The 17,250-nt window shown below is 37.8% G+C and overlaps 2 protein-coding genes across 5 annotated transcripts; both read right to left on the reverse strand.

The window, feature by feature from the left end:
• Positions 1–1,430: 1,430 nt before the first annotated feature.
• On the reverse strand, positions 1,431–8,459 carry LOC147216873 (sorting nexin-12). 2 transcript variants are annotated; one of them, XM_086177517.1, is made up of 5 exons: positions 8,079–8,459; positions 6,546–6,641; positions 6,172–6,296; positions 4,436–4,526; positions 1,431–3,888 (listed from the first exon to the last, which is right to left on the reverse strand). In XM_086177517.1, exons 1-5 carry the CDS (start codon positions 8,241–8,243, stop codon positions 3,883–3,885), a joined length of 483 nt encoding a protein of 160 aa, XP_086033643.1. In that variant the 5' UTR covers positions 8,244–8,459; the 3' UTR covers positions 1,431–3,882. The 2 variants fall into 2 exon arrangements, with proteins under 2 accessions (XP_086033643.1, XP_086033642.1); XM_086177516.1 differs by lacking the exon at positions 1,431–3,888 and having other exon boundaries at positions 4,274–4,526; positions 8,079–8,458.
• A 335-nt stretch (positions 8,460–8,794) lies between these two features.
• On the reverse strand, positions 8,795–16,695 carry LOC147216874 (cytokine receptor common subunit gamma-like). Of its 3 annotated transcripts, none has more exons than XM_086177515.1 (8): positions 16,557–16,695; positions 16,018–16,108; positions 15,695–15,867; positions 15,370–15,503; positions 15,124–15,289; positions 14,146–14,245; positions 12,615–12,675; positions 8,795–10,349 (listed from the first exon to the last, which is right to left on the reverse strand). In XM_086177515.1, the coding sequence occupies exons 1-8, from the start codon at positions 16,624–16,626 to the stop codon at positions 10,125–10,127; spliced, it is 1,020 nt and encodes a 339-aa protein (XP_086033641.1). In that variant the 5' UTR covers positions 16,627–16,695; the 3' UTR covers positions 8,795–10,124. The 3 variants fall into 3 exon arrangements, with proteins under 3 accessions (XP_086033641.1, XP_086033640.1, XP_086033639.1); XM_086177514.1 differs by having other exon boundaries at positions 14,146–14,242; positions 15,973–16,108; XM_086177513.1 differs by having other exon boundaries at positions 15,973–16,108.
• Between the last annotated feature and the right edge of the window lie 555 nt (positions 16,696–17,250).

The raw sequence follows: 17,250 nt of genomic DNA on the forward strand, positions 1-17,250 counted from the left end.
GATGTGTAAGGTCAGGGTCTGTGAGTGTAACACAAGCCGCCGACAAGTTTTTCTTTTCTAACGCTCGTTTCGCTGCGTTTTAAAACTCAGTCATCGGCTCTCATCAATTTTCAGCGACAAGTCGGTGCATCACTCGTGTGTGAAAATACTCATACATAGTAGTAAATGTGGAATACAGCATAACTGCATCCACATTAACTTCTTACTGATCAAACAATTATTATATTTGAGGTATTAGAAAAATCAGAGATCATTGTGGAACACCCATGTGGTGAATTTCACATTTCTAAATGTATCTATGTGGTTTTCCGGCAGGGAAGCGGCGCATCTGAAGTTTTAGTTTCGCAGATCAGATTATTTTTCTTTCCATTCCTTACATTTAGTCTTTTTTCCCTCTCCTCTCTATCTCTTTTTAAGCACAATTGTGTCCAATTATGGTCACGTCTGCTTTGGATCACTTGCAGGTCAAAGTCTTCATCACATGTTCCCTATTCTGGGGCAACTTTAATCCACCTGAATTTTCCCCCTCTTCCTGTTAATCCCTGCCTTTCCTGAGTGAGATATGACTTTTTAGAGCCAAAAAAGCTCAGTGTTGCCATTAAAAGAATATAACTTGAATTGATGTGCAATATTTTTTTGCCAGCCAGTCTATAATTTTTTTTTGTATTATAAAGCAAAAAAAAAAAAGTCATTGTAAATGTAGTTCCTTACACATACTGACATTTTTGAAGCTTGAAACCTGTGCCCAGATACAGATACACTGAGTGCTGTTTGCATATATTATTTATTGGTTATTTGTTCATCTTGCACAGGGTTTGATTGCTGCCAAAAAAGGAAATAAAACTCAAGTTAGAATACCGGTTTGCTTTTGTGGCAACTGAGTTGGAGTCTTAAACCCGACCTCCGTCTTTTCTTCCTGTCACCTCGATGCAAAATCCACTTCTGCTGGGTCAGCAAAGGGTTCTTTGATGATGCTGAGCATGACTAGACAATACAATCAAATTGCTCAAAATCCCAGAGGAAGAGTCAGCCATTGTCCTATTTGTTCAGGATTGGCTTCATTCAATGTCATATTATAATTCTTAAATGCAACTGCAAAGGAAATTTACCAATGCCTTAAGCATCGAAGGCTATCTTGATACGGGTTACAGTGATGGAACAGAAAACATTGCACATCTGCTTTCTTGCTCTTATGAGGTAAAGCAATTGTTACATATATTAAATTAAACGCAAAGGTTTGTGCATTTCTTCCGAAATTCTGATTTGGGGATTTTTGGTACTAGGTCAACTATTAATACACAATCATTCAGCCACAAGAGGTCATTCTTTAAGCTTCTCCTGGTGTAATACCCTTGTAACACACCAACAGGTCGAGGTCTAGTGTTGTTGGCTCCATTACAACTGTAAATCACATAGTGAGACACAACACAGCAGGCATCAGGAATTTTAATAGGTGGACAGAATTAACAGGGGAATTCCTCATTACCCATAGTGGAACGGTAGTTATAACACATATTAATACACATCACAATAATTTTGATAGGAAAAAAAAAAAACAGCTGAAAATGAGCATGGTGTAAGCCTTTTTCAGATGAAAAAACCAGATGCTGATTATTACATTTAACAATGAATTATTGTTCATATAATGAACCTCTTGTCACAGTGCTTAGATATGGTCATTTATCTAACTTAACATTCCCAATAGCTGATTTGACCGCGCAGCCAAGATGCCGGCATGATAATGTACCTAAGACAGCAGGGTTAAAACAAGTGTTCATTGAGTCATCCTGTCTAAAAGCATGTAGACATCTGAGAAAGAAGGGGTGGACCATGACATGATGCTACATGTTGCTTGACTTTGGGAGAATTGTTGCCACACATCACTTCTCGGCTGAATAAATGAAAATATTAAAAAAAAAAAAAAAAAGAAAATAAAAAGTTTGCGTTGCCATCTTGTAAACCCAAACAAATCATTTAAAAAGACATTCAGAAAACTTCTTAATCGATATAAAAAAAGGATAATCAATCATGTTTACTTTTCACTGATCACTTAACATATTGTACATGGAATGACTGAACAAAGACAGAGCAGCAAAAAATTCAAAATTGGATCTATTTTTGTTTTGTTTTTTGTTTTTTTTTATGTCCAGATGCGATAGAAGTGCTCTCTATACCGTTGACGTTTTCCACCAGCTTTATAATGACACGAAGAAATAAATGTACATGGGCCCGGTGCAGCAGTTGGCATTGTCTTTGCAATTGAGAGAGAAAAAGAGACAGACATGGATGTGAAAAAATAATAAACGAATGTGTTCCAGTCACACAAGAGGTTTTTGGTTAGTGAGGCAGGCCATTTTTGAGCAGATAGACCTGATGTGTTGACAAACACGGTGGCGCCATGTTGCCCTTTAGCCACTGAAAGTATCCTTATATGACCAATGATAACAGCTACCCTTTATTTTTTTTAACCTTTTTAAATAATTTCTCATCATGTATATGTGTGTCAAGACAAGAGGTGATGCATTCTACACAATCAGACACATTAGATCCTGTTCTAGTCACTATGATGAAGATTATTCATGGATAGATGTGTTACATATCCGGTAAGCCATTGTCATTAGCGTAATTAATTCTCGGAACTCCCAAGTTCTTATATGAGTATCTTTTCCGCACCCTGCATTTTTTTAAAGGGACAAAGTATGATGCATTGACAGTATCTAACTCTTTTATCAGGCAAGCGGGTAGACCGGCTCTTCTACAAGCTTGGTACAGTGTATTACAGATGCCTGCTTGTAGCTGTTATGAGATGGTTTCAGAACTGGACACAGATTTCCTGAGCTGGAGGACGAAATGCCCGCTACACACAGAACTCATCATGCAACGCATATGCTTGCAATTCTCATGTACTGGTTTCATGTATTCCCGCTGAGATAGATACTGTGTGCCCTGATTGCATTTGTCGGTACATTTATGTCAATCATATTCAGAATACTGACTGGAAATTGTAACAGCTTTAGCACATTCTATATTAGGTCCAATGACCCGAATAAACCATAGAGGGGTGGTCAATTGAGGAGGATGCAGACAATATCAAAATACACAGTATGACTTTGTAATATATGGCAACTCATTTTGCAGACAATTATAACATTAAATGCGTACTTCATGTGAAAGGGGTTAACTTGCGATTGAAAAATCGAATCGAGGCAAATAAAGATCAGCAGACTGAAAACGGGATGGCGATCAAGAGGCGTATGACATTATTGGTCAGCAAGACTAACACACATATCGCAAAGAAAGCGTGCAAATTTGCCATGCAGACAATGATTAGTGCAGCTGATAGTGGCGATGTATTAGGATTAATTCAGGAAGAAATGTTGAAAAGCGCTCTAGCCATAGGTGATGTACAATCCAGATTCCCTGTTTAACAATAGTTCACATTAACTCAGAGCACCAGTGGCGGTTTACCACTGTTTTGTTGCTGTTGGATCGAGAACGTTCGGCAAGCCAGCTCCCGAGAAACATCCCTTTTCTTTTGGCTATCCAAACACTTCCAACTGCGTTCGGTTTTCTGCGCACGACAACAGGAATAGGAACTGGGTCACCGATGACTGGCTTGCAGAAGTTTCTTCTAGAGCATGGTTACACAAATGTTTTGGGGGGTGAGAGGGGGACTGCTTGCTTGGTTGGATAACCAACGTATGTGTGGTGTATTTACAAGTTTAATGATAGACCCAGGTGGGATCTCTTTGAGTATTCATATGTGGTATTGGCATAAGTATTTGTGAACTATCGCCTTTGGTCTTGACAGTGCTCATGCAACTACCTTTGACTCTCAGAAAGCACTTAGAGACAAGATAAAGTAAAACAAACTTACTTCATTCATACCTAAAAGAACAAAGAGAACAAAACAAAATCAGAACTCTCTTTTATAGTTCATTGGCATGATACATATTAGTGCCAACACACTTATTTAGACATGTTTCTACTTTATTCACATTATTTACAATCAAGAATATAGGACACTCTTGGGGGAGCGAGACCAAATGTGACGTGCATCATTTTCCGCTCCCCGAATGATTTGAGATTAAAAGTCAAATCTTCACTATACAATCATAACTACTGAGGGATGCTTTCCATTTTATACAGTTATGAAACGAATGCACGCTGGGGGGGAGAGAGACCGGTCACAGAGTTGTCTGAAAAATTATTAACATGTCCTGATGTACAGTAAGACGACGTACTCTTATCTCAGAGACTGAGTAAATAGGAATATACTGTGGTGTACTCAGAACGAGTGACAGAGAGGCAGGCAGATAACGAAAGAAACAGATTTAGCAGAACTGTGGGAAGAGAAAGGCAGGAGACGGTCCATTCTACATCCAAGAGTTTAACCCCAACCAGCCCATCTCCCTCAGTAACCCTAGTGTCGTACTTTTCCAGGAATGTAGTTACGGTCAATGCTCTCCTCTTGGAGAAACATGTGAAGACAGCGCTCGTTCTGGGCCAAGGGGTGACCTGCAATTCTACACAGACATTCACACAGAGAAGACGATACGTGGAATTCAGTGGCAGCTTATTTTCAAGGTTTTTTTCTGACCGAATTAATGCTATTGTAGGTCACTTGCCTGCCTTGGGTAGCCTGATGTAGAGAAGTACCGGTAATCTATTTCAATATTTAGAAGAATGTTGATGGTGTCATATATCACAATATATGTGTCGTTACTGAAAATCTTGCATTAGATATAAGTACCAATTAAATGAATTGTATGATGAGAGTAGTTTAGTAGCTCCACTTTAAGATGGTTTGGGTACAGCTTTGTTAAACCTTTCTCTTTGCACGTTTACCAAATTATGCTTTTCTCATTATTTTATCAAGGATTTTTCTTTCAAATATCCAGGTTATATTTTCTATTTCTTGATTATTTCCGTCGGATTTTTTGCTAGTGAACCTGTTTAATTTTTAGGGGGACTCCTTGCCATTTCAGTGTTTGCACTTTCCTATGATTCATAAAGCAAACAGGCAAAGGAACCTACAAAAATAGCAATTTACTGTTCAAAACATATGAGCGAAAAACAAGAATTCTGACCCAACAAGGACCCAGATCTGCATGCGGATGTTAAATTGCTTCTTTTAATATGTAATACACGATATTACACGATATTACAAGTAAATATGACATCAATTTCTACATGAATCAAAATATCACCCAGGCATCCCTGCACATGATTTTCCAGACACATACTGGGGAAACAGGATTATTTATATATTTAAAAGTCTGGCCATATTCTAGGTCTGTAGCATATTTGAAGGGGGCCTCACTACATCCTGGATATGTGGAACGCCTCTATGGGGAATCAGGCCACGGGATGACAAGGTGCACTAATAGCCGGGTCAACATAATAACAAGGCTAACACAGTAGTTTCAGCACACTGTATCATTACATCCGCGCAGTCTACAGCAGGTGTCTTAGAAAAAACAACAACCCTGTACTGTAGAATTTTTAGCCCCCTTTTATTTCATCAGTTCTTATTCTGGTTCAAACAGCATCATTGTCTGGACGGCGACTTCAAGAGGTGCCTCCTAAAAATATTGCATGCACCAAATCTATTTCTGCAAAACTGAATTAGATGACGCTCTGTACCCGAATGCAGGGCTGCTCTGTACTACGGACAGCTGTATCTAACTCATACTCAAGTTCACACTGGTGTTCTTCAGAGCCAGTGCTATTAATGCAATGTCTCAGCTGTAGACTAATGTTACAGATTACCTCCACAATTATCTGTAGAGTCTACTGTCTAATTCTTGTCACTGGAAACCGAGGCTGTCCGGAAATATAAATTACCTTTTAGCCTGACATGGATAAATGACAGCTTGTAGCTTATTGGCTGTTGCTTGTTCGCACACAATATAGGATGAATTCTACTCTCTGCTGTCTTCATTCATAATTCTGACAACGGAACATGGATAAACAGGGCCCAGATTTTAACTTTTCAGAAATACCCTCTCAGCCTTGAATACGACTAGACAGCTCAGGCAATCTTACAAATGTGGAAGCAAGATTGCTCTCATTCCAACATATTTTCTGACCTTAAAAATGTGACAAAGGTCTGTAGTAGTAAAGTTACAACAAAAAGGATTGTATTTCATCCGCAGACAACTGCCTAACCTGTTGATGAACTGCTCCAGGCCCAATCTCCGTTCTTCAATGAAAGATTCTTCAAAGAGGCCCTCATCACTTCGGAATGGCAACTGTCTCTTCAGAGCTTTGCCTGGAAGAGGTGGCACTACAATCTGAAAAAGAAGATATAAATAGAGTGAAAGCCTAAGAATCAAGAGTAAACCACATACTAAGTGTGTAAAAATTCTATAGTGCAGACATTGATTTCAAGTCATTCTACTAATTTAACAAGACAACATCGAAACTACATTCCATTTGCTTTATCACATACAATATATTCATACACAAAATATACACACATGATATTTTTCCATGTTTATTAATGCTCATCAGGCCACCTTAACTGGCATGGAACAACTCACCTTACTGTCTCTTTCCAGCTCATTTTTTAACCACTCAAAATCGCTGTATCTCCTCCTCACGCAAGACTCCTTCAGCTTGAAAATGGGGAGGTTTGTCTGTATGGTGAACAGGACAAGAAAACAAGACAAACAAAACAACAAAACAAACAAAAAGAACAATCCCCGTTTAGAGTGTGTGTGCACAAAGATGCATGATCGTCACTACGTCCCAAAGCTCAATGTGTTATTTTGGATTCCTTAATGTATGCTAACTGAGCCTTAGAAAACCTGTAAAATACACTAAAGGAATTTAAAGTACCCAACCCTCTGTCTCAACCAGTGAGCATACTACGTTTCTCAGGGTGACTCCTGCAATAACTGATGAGTTTAGTCTCATTGATTGCTCAGTTGGTAAAAGATAGTGACCTTTTAAGGTGATTCACTTCTATAGAGTGAGAGAGTAAGAGAGAGAGGGAGAGAGAGGGATTTTATCTTGTAGCAAGGTTTCCAGAGAAAGTTCGCGTCTCTTGCCTGAACTGACTCGAGGGAAAATATGAGGAAGTCCATCATGGATGACTTCGTAGAGCACGGGATACTATTTAAGCAAAAGTTTGCCACATAATCTAAATTAAACTGTGGCTGCCCCACCAATCTGACTCAATGGACTGTCACAGATCACTTTCATCAGTCTATAAATGTTTAGGTAATGTATTTCCAATACAGTTAGATTGTCAAACTAATGGTGGCAAACGGACAGAAGACGCAACTCAAAACAGGGACCTTGGTGCCGTTGAAGGGGTGACAGGGAATTATGCAATTACACGGTTACTAACAGCTTCCTTAGAAAGGCGCCTTAAATGCTGTGTCAGGACTTTTCACTCAACCAAAGTAAAAAAAAAAATCCGATCGTATTATCGATCCTCTCCTGTAACTAGAATTCAGTTATTCAAAAACAGTGCTAGCATTTACTTCTATGAACTTAGTAGCTAACTGTGACCTGTGTGATCAGTTTTCATGTTATGGTAACGAAACCGGCGGACAGAAAAGCAGCAAAATAGATTATTAATAATGTGGTTTTTTTTTACATTTTAATCTATTACCCGATTTTAGCTAATTCCCCCCTATCTCCGCTACAACTCCCATTTTTGCCTGCAGTCGTAATGCGTTTCATTAGCCTACGTTACTTAGCAATTACTTTCACAGGCAGCGAGGAACCATTAACTCCAATCGCACATTCGAGTAGAAATATGTCATCAAACTACTTTCCGGGGTGTTGAACAAATAAAACACTGTAGCCTTCTTCGGACCCTCGGTGTATATACCCAATCTTTCACACACTAACGAACCCCGGTGCTAATCTACTAGCTAGGCCGCGGGTAATCCCCGGGCCTCGATTTTTGATGGCACCGGGCAGCTGACGCCAACGTCACATCCCCGCCGGGGGAGGGGGGAGTGCGGACTTCAAAGCCGAGCAACTAGCATGCTAAGTGGCTAAGTGGCCGGGGCTAGCTAAAGTCAAGCTAAAGCCGCACACTCGCTAACTTCAACACCTACCCGCATGCGAACTTCGTAAGTTGTGTAACGGTTCCGTCCAACTCCAACGATTTGTGGGTCGTAAACGTCTATTTCCAGAAAATTACTGGGCGGACCGTACGCGTCCGTTAGGTCCTGAGGCTTGGAATTTAACCGGCGAGTGTCGGCCACCGCAGGCTCTGACATTTTGTCGGGGTGTTTTTTTAATGTATTTTCTTTTTTTTCTTTCTAAATCCAACAGCAAATGCGCCACGAAGCAGCCGAATCACATCCGAGTCTCAAATCGCGTCCGAAGACATGAATGGGACCCGCAGTAGCCGCACGGTTATACCAAGGAAGTAGCGGACTATGGCTCTCTTCTTGTGGGGGCCAGCCGCCCTTCGCCCCACCCTTCTTGAGTCTGAGAAATGCGTTGACTCAGTTCCGCGCTGAGCGGGACGTTGCGCTCCCTCTAACGGACGAGGAGGCGAGCCGGACGGAGCGCTCTGAACCCTGGCGAACCGCGGCGGCTGCGGCGCATCGCCCGGTGGAAACACGGCCAGGTGTGCGGGGATCATACGAAGGGGGCGACTTACCTGAGTCGTCCGAAATACCTCGATTTCACGCAATAAAAAAGAAAAAAAGATAGATATCGAGAACGAATGTTCATCAAAGTTTTTTTTTTCCCATTTGAAAGGATTCTCACACAATTTTATTGTTTCTGCTAGCAGTAATAATGAAGCCTGGAAACGTTTAGCTTTCACGTTTAGCTTTCCAGAATGTATTCATTTATTTTTCTTATTTGCACAATCAATAATAAAGCAGAAAGAGAATAGTTAAAAAGAAAAATAATAAAAATACATACTGTTATAATTATTATGTTTATACGTAGAATCACTTATAAGTAAAAAGAGAATGTGGAATGCATTGTAAACAGTCAAGAGAACGTAACATAATATAAAAAGTCGTGTAAATGCCTAAATGAACTTGTCAAGTTATTTTACTGATATCCACTGTGTGTAAGCTAGTACATTTCAAATTGTTAAACGTAAATGATTTTATAATATAGTGTGAAATATTTTTTATTTTTATAAGAGTGGGCTATTTGATTACATGTTTGTTAATAATGATGCTGCCTTCACAGTCATTATGCGCATATAACAGTTTGTAATCTTGCCATATGGAATACTTAACCACGTGATACATGTGAAAGATCATTTAAAGTATTTTTTGTGTGTTTTCTTCATAAGCTCTTTCGAAAACAAACTAAACCTGACAAAATACAACAAGTTAATACCTACTCATACAGGTTCTACATAGTATTGCCTCTCTACATACGCAGAAGTGTCGAATTATATCTTTTAAATATAAATGTTGATATACACCATAGTTTCCATTTACCTCTCAACTGTAAGTTAGATAAGACATCATCCCCCTTAAAGTTGCAGTTTGTGCTCCATACCATATTAAAATCTGTATTTAGCATCTGAAATTCACCCATTGCTGCTCGATCAAGGACAAAGTTACAAAGCAGTATTTAACAAAAGTAAAGTTATCCAGAAGCTATACATAGTCTACACTGCATTTGATAGTTCAAAAAAAGATACAAATGAATATGATGCATTTATTGTCTGGTTATTTTTTCAAATGTTTAAAAATTGATAATTGAAGAATTTGAAGGTTTTTTTTCCCCTCACACCCTAAAATGTCGGTATAAGACATTACATTACGTCAAAAGCTGATTAGCTTTTAAGTATTTTGAATAAAGACCTTGCATTATAAAAAAAATATATATAATCTTTTGAGAAAGGGATTTTTATTATTTTTCTGGACCTGAATTTTGTTTTTAAGTATAATTTGTCAAGTTGAGGAATTTGCAGGATTTTCCCTAAAACCTATAACTTTACTATTGTGTTTTAAAGTCCACATTTATTTACTACAACTGTTAAGCACTTCAAATAAGGATGTTATTATTATTAATTTCCTTCTCATAAAGGAGACAGCAAAAGATCATACATTCTTCATCTATTTCCTGCCTTGAAAGATTTGGGAAAACCCCCACTCTGAGCGAGATGCACCCTCAAGCTGTTACTTCTCTGGTGAGATCACAACAGTGGAGGTGGAAGTGGAGCAGGACTGGTCCTCTGACTCCTGGGCCGTGACTGAGTTTGAGTAGTCGGAGATAAGGGAGGACATGGAGCTGTCAATCCTCTCGCTGTCAGATTCGGAGCAGTACTCGCCAACCACACATCCACGCTCGTTGTAGCGTGTCTCGAAACCTTCTTTGAAGCCTTTGGAGATTTGAAGCCAGGCCTTGAAAAATGGAAAAAAATATTGATAATTAAAGTCAATCATGATGCTGTTTTTCACTCCTATCAAACACATTGGGTCTCACTATTCCTACTGATGGAATCCATTGGAGTTCTATTTTAAGTAATAATCTCAGTATAAACCAAGTAGGCTAGGAGATGATATGGACCAACATTAGAAATGTACTCTTCAGAGGTTACTTTTTTGACGTCTATGCTAAATTACATCTTAAAATTGCGAAATCACGGGTCTTTGGCTGTATTTTGTTGTCTATTGCTGATTTAGAATAAATGGTTGCTGTGCTTATTTGCTGCCCGAATCCATCGAAAATAATGAAAACACTTTTGGCAAGTGAAGGGATTTAGTTTCATGAGGACAATCAACATTGAGGGCTAATATTCACTGCTAATTTTCTTAAAGTTTTGGGCACTTTAGTGGCATTTGCTTGACAAGCAGAAGTGGATAACCTCAGCAAGATAAGAGTTTTTTTGGTCTTTCTATTTATTTATCTTGTTTTTCATAAGGAAACAGGGAAATAGCATCTAAAAGGCTAGCAGTAGATATGAGATGATGATATAGAGATGAAGGAAATTTAAAAAGTCTCTGAATTTAATGTCAAAAGAACTAAGCAAAGTGTCAAAACAACAGATACTGTATTTAGTTGATGAAGAGCGGCACCTAAAGGCTGTGACTAAGCTAAAAAGACAAAACTGACACGCTTGAAAGAAGAGCACACGATTTATAACAATTCACAAGGGATGGATGAATGAGTGATTTACGGACTGGAGACCACCCATCCATTGTATGTACTGTTTACTGAGGACAATAAGGAGGCCAACAATGCTCCATGAGTGGTGTGAAAGCGAAAGTAAAAGCAAAATCATGGCACCCGGTCAAGGAACCGCAAGACTGAATGGATCAGGCCGAACGGGTAACAGTAATAGCCATCATGGAAATGACTAATCGAGATTGTTCCAGATGAAACCAAGGGAAATTTATGTGAAACGATGAAGTGAAAGGCTGGAAATTGTTATTTGTTATGTTTCCTTTGTTTTTTCTGGTATGGAATGTGTAGATTGACAGTGTGATAATCTGTTTCAGGACGATGGAAGAGAATAGATGTTCTAAGTCTTTTGATTTTCAAGATTATAAATTATATGCAGGACGGATTGGACGGTTATAATTTAAAGTGCAAGATTGTTTGGGAAATGACAACAGCCATTTGTAATTTCATGTAGTTTGTAAATATAAAATTTGAGGTGGAACCAATGAGAAAATAATAATTCATTAGTTGAATTTTTAGGACCCCAGTGATCCTCGAATGATTTAATGATCACAAGAAAACAGCAGAATTTGTGAATGCCATGCTCAGTTTGAGTATCTATGCATTAATTGTAAAGTCAAGCACAATAACAAAGGATAGCGCAACACTGATTTATAATAATGTTTAAGAATATAATGCAGTAAGATTAGTCGCTAATGTAAGAGATCATCTTCCTGTTATTGCAGCGATACGAGAGAGCAAGTAGTTTAAGGGAGCTAAATTATTTATTTTTGATCCAAAAGTTATTTAAATTGTATCTGATATTTTGAGCATTGTAACTTTTGCTAATGATTCAAGTTTATTTAGCCCTGTTGAGGACATGAATGAATTATTACAAATTGTACAGAGTGAATTAAAAAAGGTATGATTGAAGTGAGTTGTCACCAAATGAAATAATACACAGTAATTGATGATTTGGTAGAATAAGAACAAATTGTGAAATAAAACTACATTTAAATTGAGTTCAACTCGAAAAGGTTGTTGGATATAAATTTAACGGAGTAATCGTAGACCATAAACTTTGTTGGAAGATGTGAAATACATAACGGTAAAACAGTACAAAATCTATTGCCTTTCTTTAGAAAACAAGACATTTGCTAAATCAAAGATGTTTGCATGAATTGTCCTGTTCACTTGTAATGCCATATATGTTATAATGTGCTGAGGTCAGTGCCTCCAAAACAAATATCAAGCCTATAATTATACAGAAAAGAGCTACAGTACAATATCAAAATACCTACATAACTATATCAAAGTCTTACCTTACCCTAATCCAGCTTTATTTTAATTCCCCTTTCTCATGGTATTTACATTTTCGTAATTCTGCTTTTTCTTTCTGTTTTTTTCACGACTGCAAGTTCAAGCGTTGAATTCGATAAAATGCCGCGTTCCAATAATTAGGTATAAACAAAGATCTCATATCTGGAGGATTTGGTGCAACTGACCTCGACGTCGTGGGGAATCAGTGCAGGCTTGGGAACCACAGGGATGAAGATGATTCGCAGCCTGTGTGGATGTAATATAGGAACATTTTCAGATGGTGACGTCAGCAGCAGTTCACCTACATTTCAGCTCTAGTCCTTCTTGTTGAGCGTTTTAGGGTCACATTTTTGCACTTGTATCAGCACCTCAATTTAATCCGCATCCATCCTTCCATTCATCCATCCATCCTGCAGTTGGACATAAATATCACTGCCATCTTGTGGTGATATTTAATATCTACTTTTTGTGATTTTTTTTTGTCAGTAGGAAGAATCACTTTCACCTCTCAATCAGATTTTTTTGCAAACCACTTTTAATCAACAATGAAATGAAATGCTTTTTTTGATTAAAAAAGAGCAAAATGAATTGAATACCTCCATGCCATAAATGTTTTTTTTCTTCTTCTCATAGATAATAATGAACGTGCAAAGTGTAACACTTGATAGCAGACCTGCAAACATGATTTTGATAAATCATTGCAAGCCAGTATTAGTCTGATTTTTATTTTTGTTTCCATGGACGCAAGTGCGATACGGAAATTGTTCTTTTTTACTGTGAAAAGATATCAATAATATGTAAAAGTAGAAAGATTTTGTCCATGTTTCATGCCTGCGTGGAAAGAATTGGTTCTTCTTTGCTGTACGTTGGCAGACATCAACACAAGAAAAAAATTGGAAGTGGGTTCACATTTCAAATATCGTATGGCGGCATTTTAATCCCATCACTTCCCCTCATATATTTCTCTATTAGGTCATGGACTGTCATGTTGTCATACAATGGGCAATATTTTCACTGTCATGTGCAATATTTCTCTTCACTCTTCATTATTATCATTTTCTACTATCATGTGCAATTATATTTAATAATGTGCAATTTTTACATTCATTTTCTGGTGCAATACAACCTCTCAGTAGCAATGCTAAAATTACTCTCCATTTAAATTGCCATTATTTAGTTTTACTTTATACTTAATGTAGCTATATTCTACTGGTACTCTATTAAGTGCTGTTTATTTTTGAACTACCCCTTAGACACTTATTCTATACTTCACTTATTTGATTTTATTGTTATCTGTAATTGTTGTTACCTCTAACTGTTACTGTAATTTTGCATACATCACGAGAATTTCTTTCAAGATTAATAAAGTTTTATCTTATCTTATCTTATCTTATCTTATCTTATCTTATCTTATCTTATCTTATCTTATCTTATCTTATCTTATCTTATCTTAGCTTATCTTAGCTTATCTTATCTTAGCTTATCTTATCTTATCTTATCTTATCCTGCGCAGGAGGTAGAGCAATGGTCTTTGGAACTGAACTTTCCTGGTTCGATTCCTGGCACCTCCTAGTCAAAGTGTTGTTGAGCAAGACACTGAACCCCTAACTGCTCCCCTTCCTGGGTTATGCTCATGCTCATACCTGTTGCTGGGTTAAGGATAAATCATAATTATCTTATCCTATCCCAGTGAGAAAAACACACATGTCAACTCACCTGCCACGGTTCAGGAACATGGCGGCCACCACAGCAATCAGTATAAAAAGAGTAAAGTACCCTGGTGTCCATGAAGACCATCCCAAGGGACTGCTCGCTTCTACAAGCAGAGAGAAAGGGCGCGAGAGAGAGATACATTTAATTACAGCTATGTACAATAAACATGTAGAATGATAAATGCTGTAAAACCATGAGAGCTTTGGAGAAAAGGTTACAGAAGCTCACAAACCTACATTCAATTTTAAGAGAAAAAAAATAAGGCAATTTGGTTTTAGAGGGAAAATACATGGTCTGCCCAACGACGGTATTCAAAAAGCTCACGTACGAGCTGATAATTACAACCTACAAGGCCGTTGTATCACGATCTTTTCATCACCACGTTGGTTAAAGTGTTACCGTGTAAAGACATTCACAGACACTTGCATCAATTTGTTTTCATTTTCAAAAAAGTGAACCACTATGATCCTCAGTTATTTTTGATTTGGGAATTATAAAATGTGCGTTCGGCCACTAAATCTTTTAATGTCCTTCTGTCGAACTGCCAGTGGTTTTCCCAACCTCTTCTAGCTAAGAGTGTTGGTGATTCAACAGCTAAGGACAGAAGCATCCTGTCAACAGATGGTGCTGTGCACAACACGATGCGAGGTAAATATCTGTTTATGCTGCTTCGCCATCTGGCATCGCAAACTGACGGGATGATTGTCACCGGGTGTTCAACTCTCATTTTAGAGGCTGTACTCACCTTCATTAAGAACTAAAAAATATGACCAGTTTATAAAATATATCATTTTCCTTCTTTTAGTCATGACTTTACGGTCACTGAATTGAGTCTGGGGGGCATCTGGATGAATTCTAGTTATTTAGAAGTGACTGCTCTCATGAGCAGATGGTATAACTTCTAAATCCACATTTTATTGGGCCGAGCATTGAACCAGTAACTGTTCATTAAATTTGGATAATTCATTTGTGGAATCTCACCTGTGTTGTTGCTGGATCCCCAGAACACCGGCTCACTCCAGTCACTCCAGAACTCTGACTTTTTGCACTGATCCCCCAACTTGCTCCTTACTTGCAGCTCATACTTGGAATTGTTACGTGGCCAGTTGATGGGGAAACTTTGCTCTTCAGTACCGGTGCTGCATAACTGTGTCGAATGAAATGGAGTTAAGAGGATGGGACAGAAATAAAAAGTAGATTTTTGAAATGATTATTCAGATTACCCACCTTCCACTCCTTGTTGTTAATCCTGTAGCGAATATCACTAACCACACACTGACTATATGACTGGTTCCAGTAGAACCACAGTTTAGAGTCCAATTCGCTTTTGACGGTCAGGTTGGTTGGTGGATTCAGTTTGACTGGGGTGACAGAGAACAATTTATCATAGAAAAAAAACAATATATGCAATTGGCAGATATACCAAGTTAAATTCAATTCAAACACTTTTATGTTTGTTTTTAAAAATGTAATATTAAAAAAAGGCTTTCATAAGGAGTAAAATTCAGTCTAGAGCTTTCCATTGTTATGTCACTGCAAGAAATGTACATACCTTTTGTACCAAGATCATGCGTCTTCTGAAAAGTGTCGTTGCCATTTTTAAGGACGGTATAAAATGGATAAAACTTGCCAAGGGGATAGTAAGGACATTTACATCCAGAAATTATGCCATTCTCTGTCTGGCAGTCGTCACACAATGAAGATGTTGGTTGATTTCCTTCGAACCTGTGTAGTTAATCACTTTTAAGTCGCTTACACACATATCAAAATGCAGTCACATAAACTGTGAAACAAAGGTTTCATCTTTCATCAGTAGTTTCATCAAGTTACCAATTTAATTCTGCATTTTTTGATTCACTTTGATTTTTTACAAACCAGCCGGAGATGGTATAGTTGACTGGCGGAGTGCTACGACTCTTCCAGGAACAGTGAACATAATTCAGATGAATTATTATGCAGTCCACCTCTGTCAGAGAAAAAAGGCATGGTGAGAATGATTACTGACAAAACTGAATCACAAAATATCACATTACTTCATCTTGTTCTGTTCAATATTGGCTCGATGTGTTACTTTTCACCGAACAGTAAATTTTCCATAGACAAATGGCTGTAGATAAAGGAAATGGCTGTGACATCATTGGGAAATATATTGAAAATGTATTTTCACAGAGGAATTCAGAATTAATATCAAAGTGATATTTTATGTCAGTTTCACAGACCAATCAATCAAATATTTGTATGGCTGATTCAGATGACCTCTTGCCTTCCTTCCGCCATCATCTATTGTTGAACATTTCCTTTTTTACAAATCTTCAACTGAGTAATTCATCAGAAATATATAAAAGGAATAAAAATAAATGTAAACACTTGATGAGCCCTATAGATTTGTTTTTAAATCCTAAAAATTTACCTACCTGGTGGTTCTTTTGCGAATGTATTCCCGACAGTGAGACAGAGAAGCAGAAACAGTGCAGTCGACATCATGGCAAACAAAACAGGAAGCGTTTAACACGAGTGCAGGTCTACTTCTACATCGCTCATATTATGCCTTGTCTGAGATAACCACAACGCTTCTCTTTTCAGTGCCAGTAGATACTCAACATCAGACACAGATCAATGCCTGCTGGAATTAAAAATCAATAAATAACCTTAATATTTGATAGACAGTATACCCTCTGTTTGCTGGTATCATTTTATTTATCAATTTGAAATGTATAATTTGGCTTACCCCCAATTATACAAAGCAATTTCAAAGAAAGTAAAAAAAAAGAAAAAAAAGAAACGACAATCGGCAATAAACGAAACAGCAAGAAACTGTTTAAGTAAAGTGAAGTGGGAATTTACCAAACGTTGAAAAGGCTTCACTTTCTGTTTTATTTCACCTTCTCCACTCCAGTGCATTGTACCACTATTCACAATATTTGGAACACACTTGGAACACACTTCCCATTGTATATAACTTTCGATTCAATAATAACTATTAAATCACATCTCAAGTACATCGTGTCCTCCTCTAATAAAAACAGATTTGAAATTTCCTCATACATACACACATACATATATTACTAAATAGCTTTTGAACCACTTTTCATCTGGAATGTTGCTCAC

This window comes from Fistularia commersonii, chromosome 29 (genome assembly GCF_037954325.1).
Source record: "Fistularia commersonii isolate RoL2024-O1a breed Wild chromosome 29, RoL_Fcom_v1.0, whole genome shotgun sequence".
Lineage (NCBI taxonomy): Eukaryota > Metazoa > Chordata > Actinopteri > Syngnathiformes > Fistulariidae > Fistularia > Fistularia commersonii.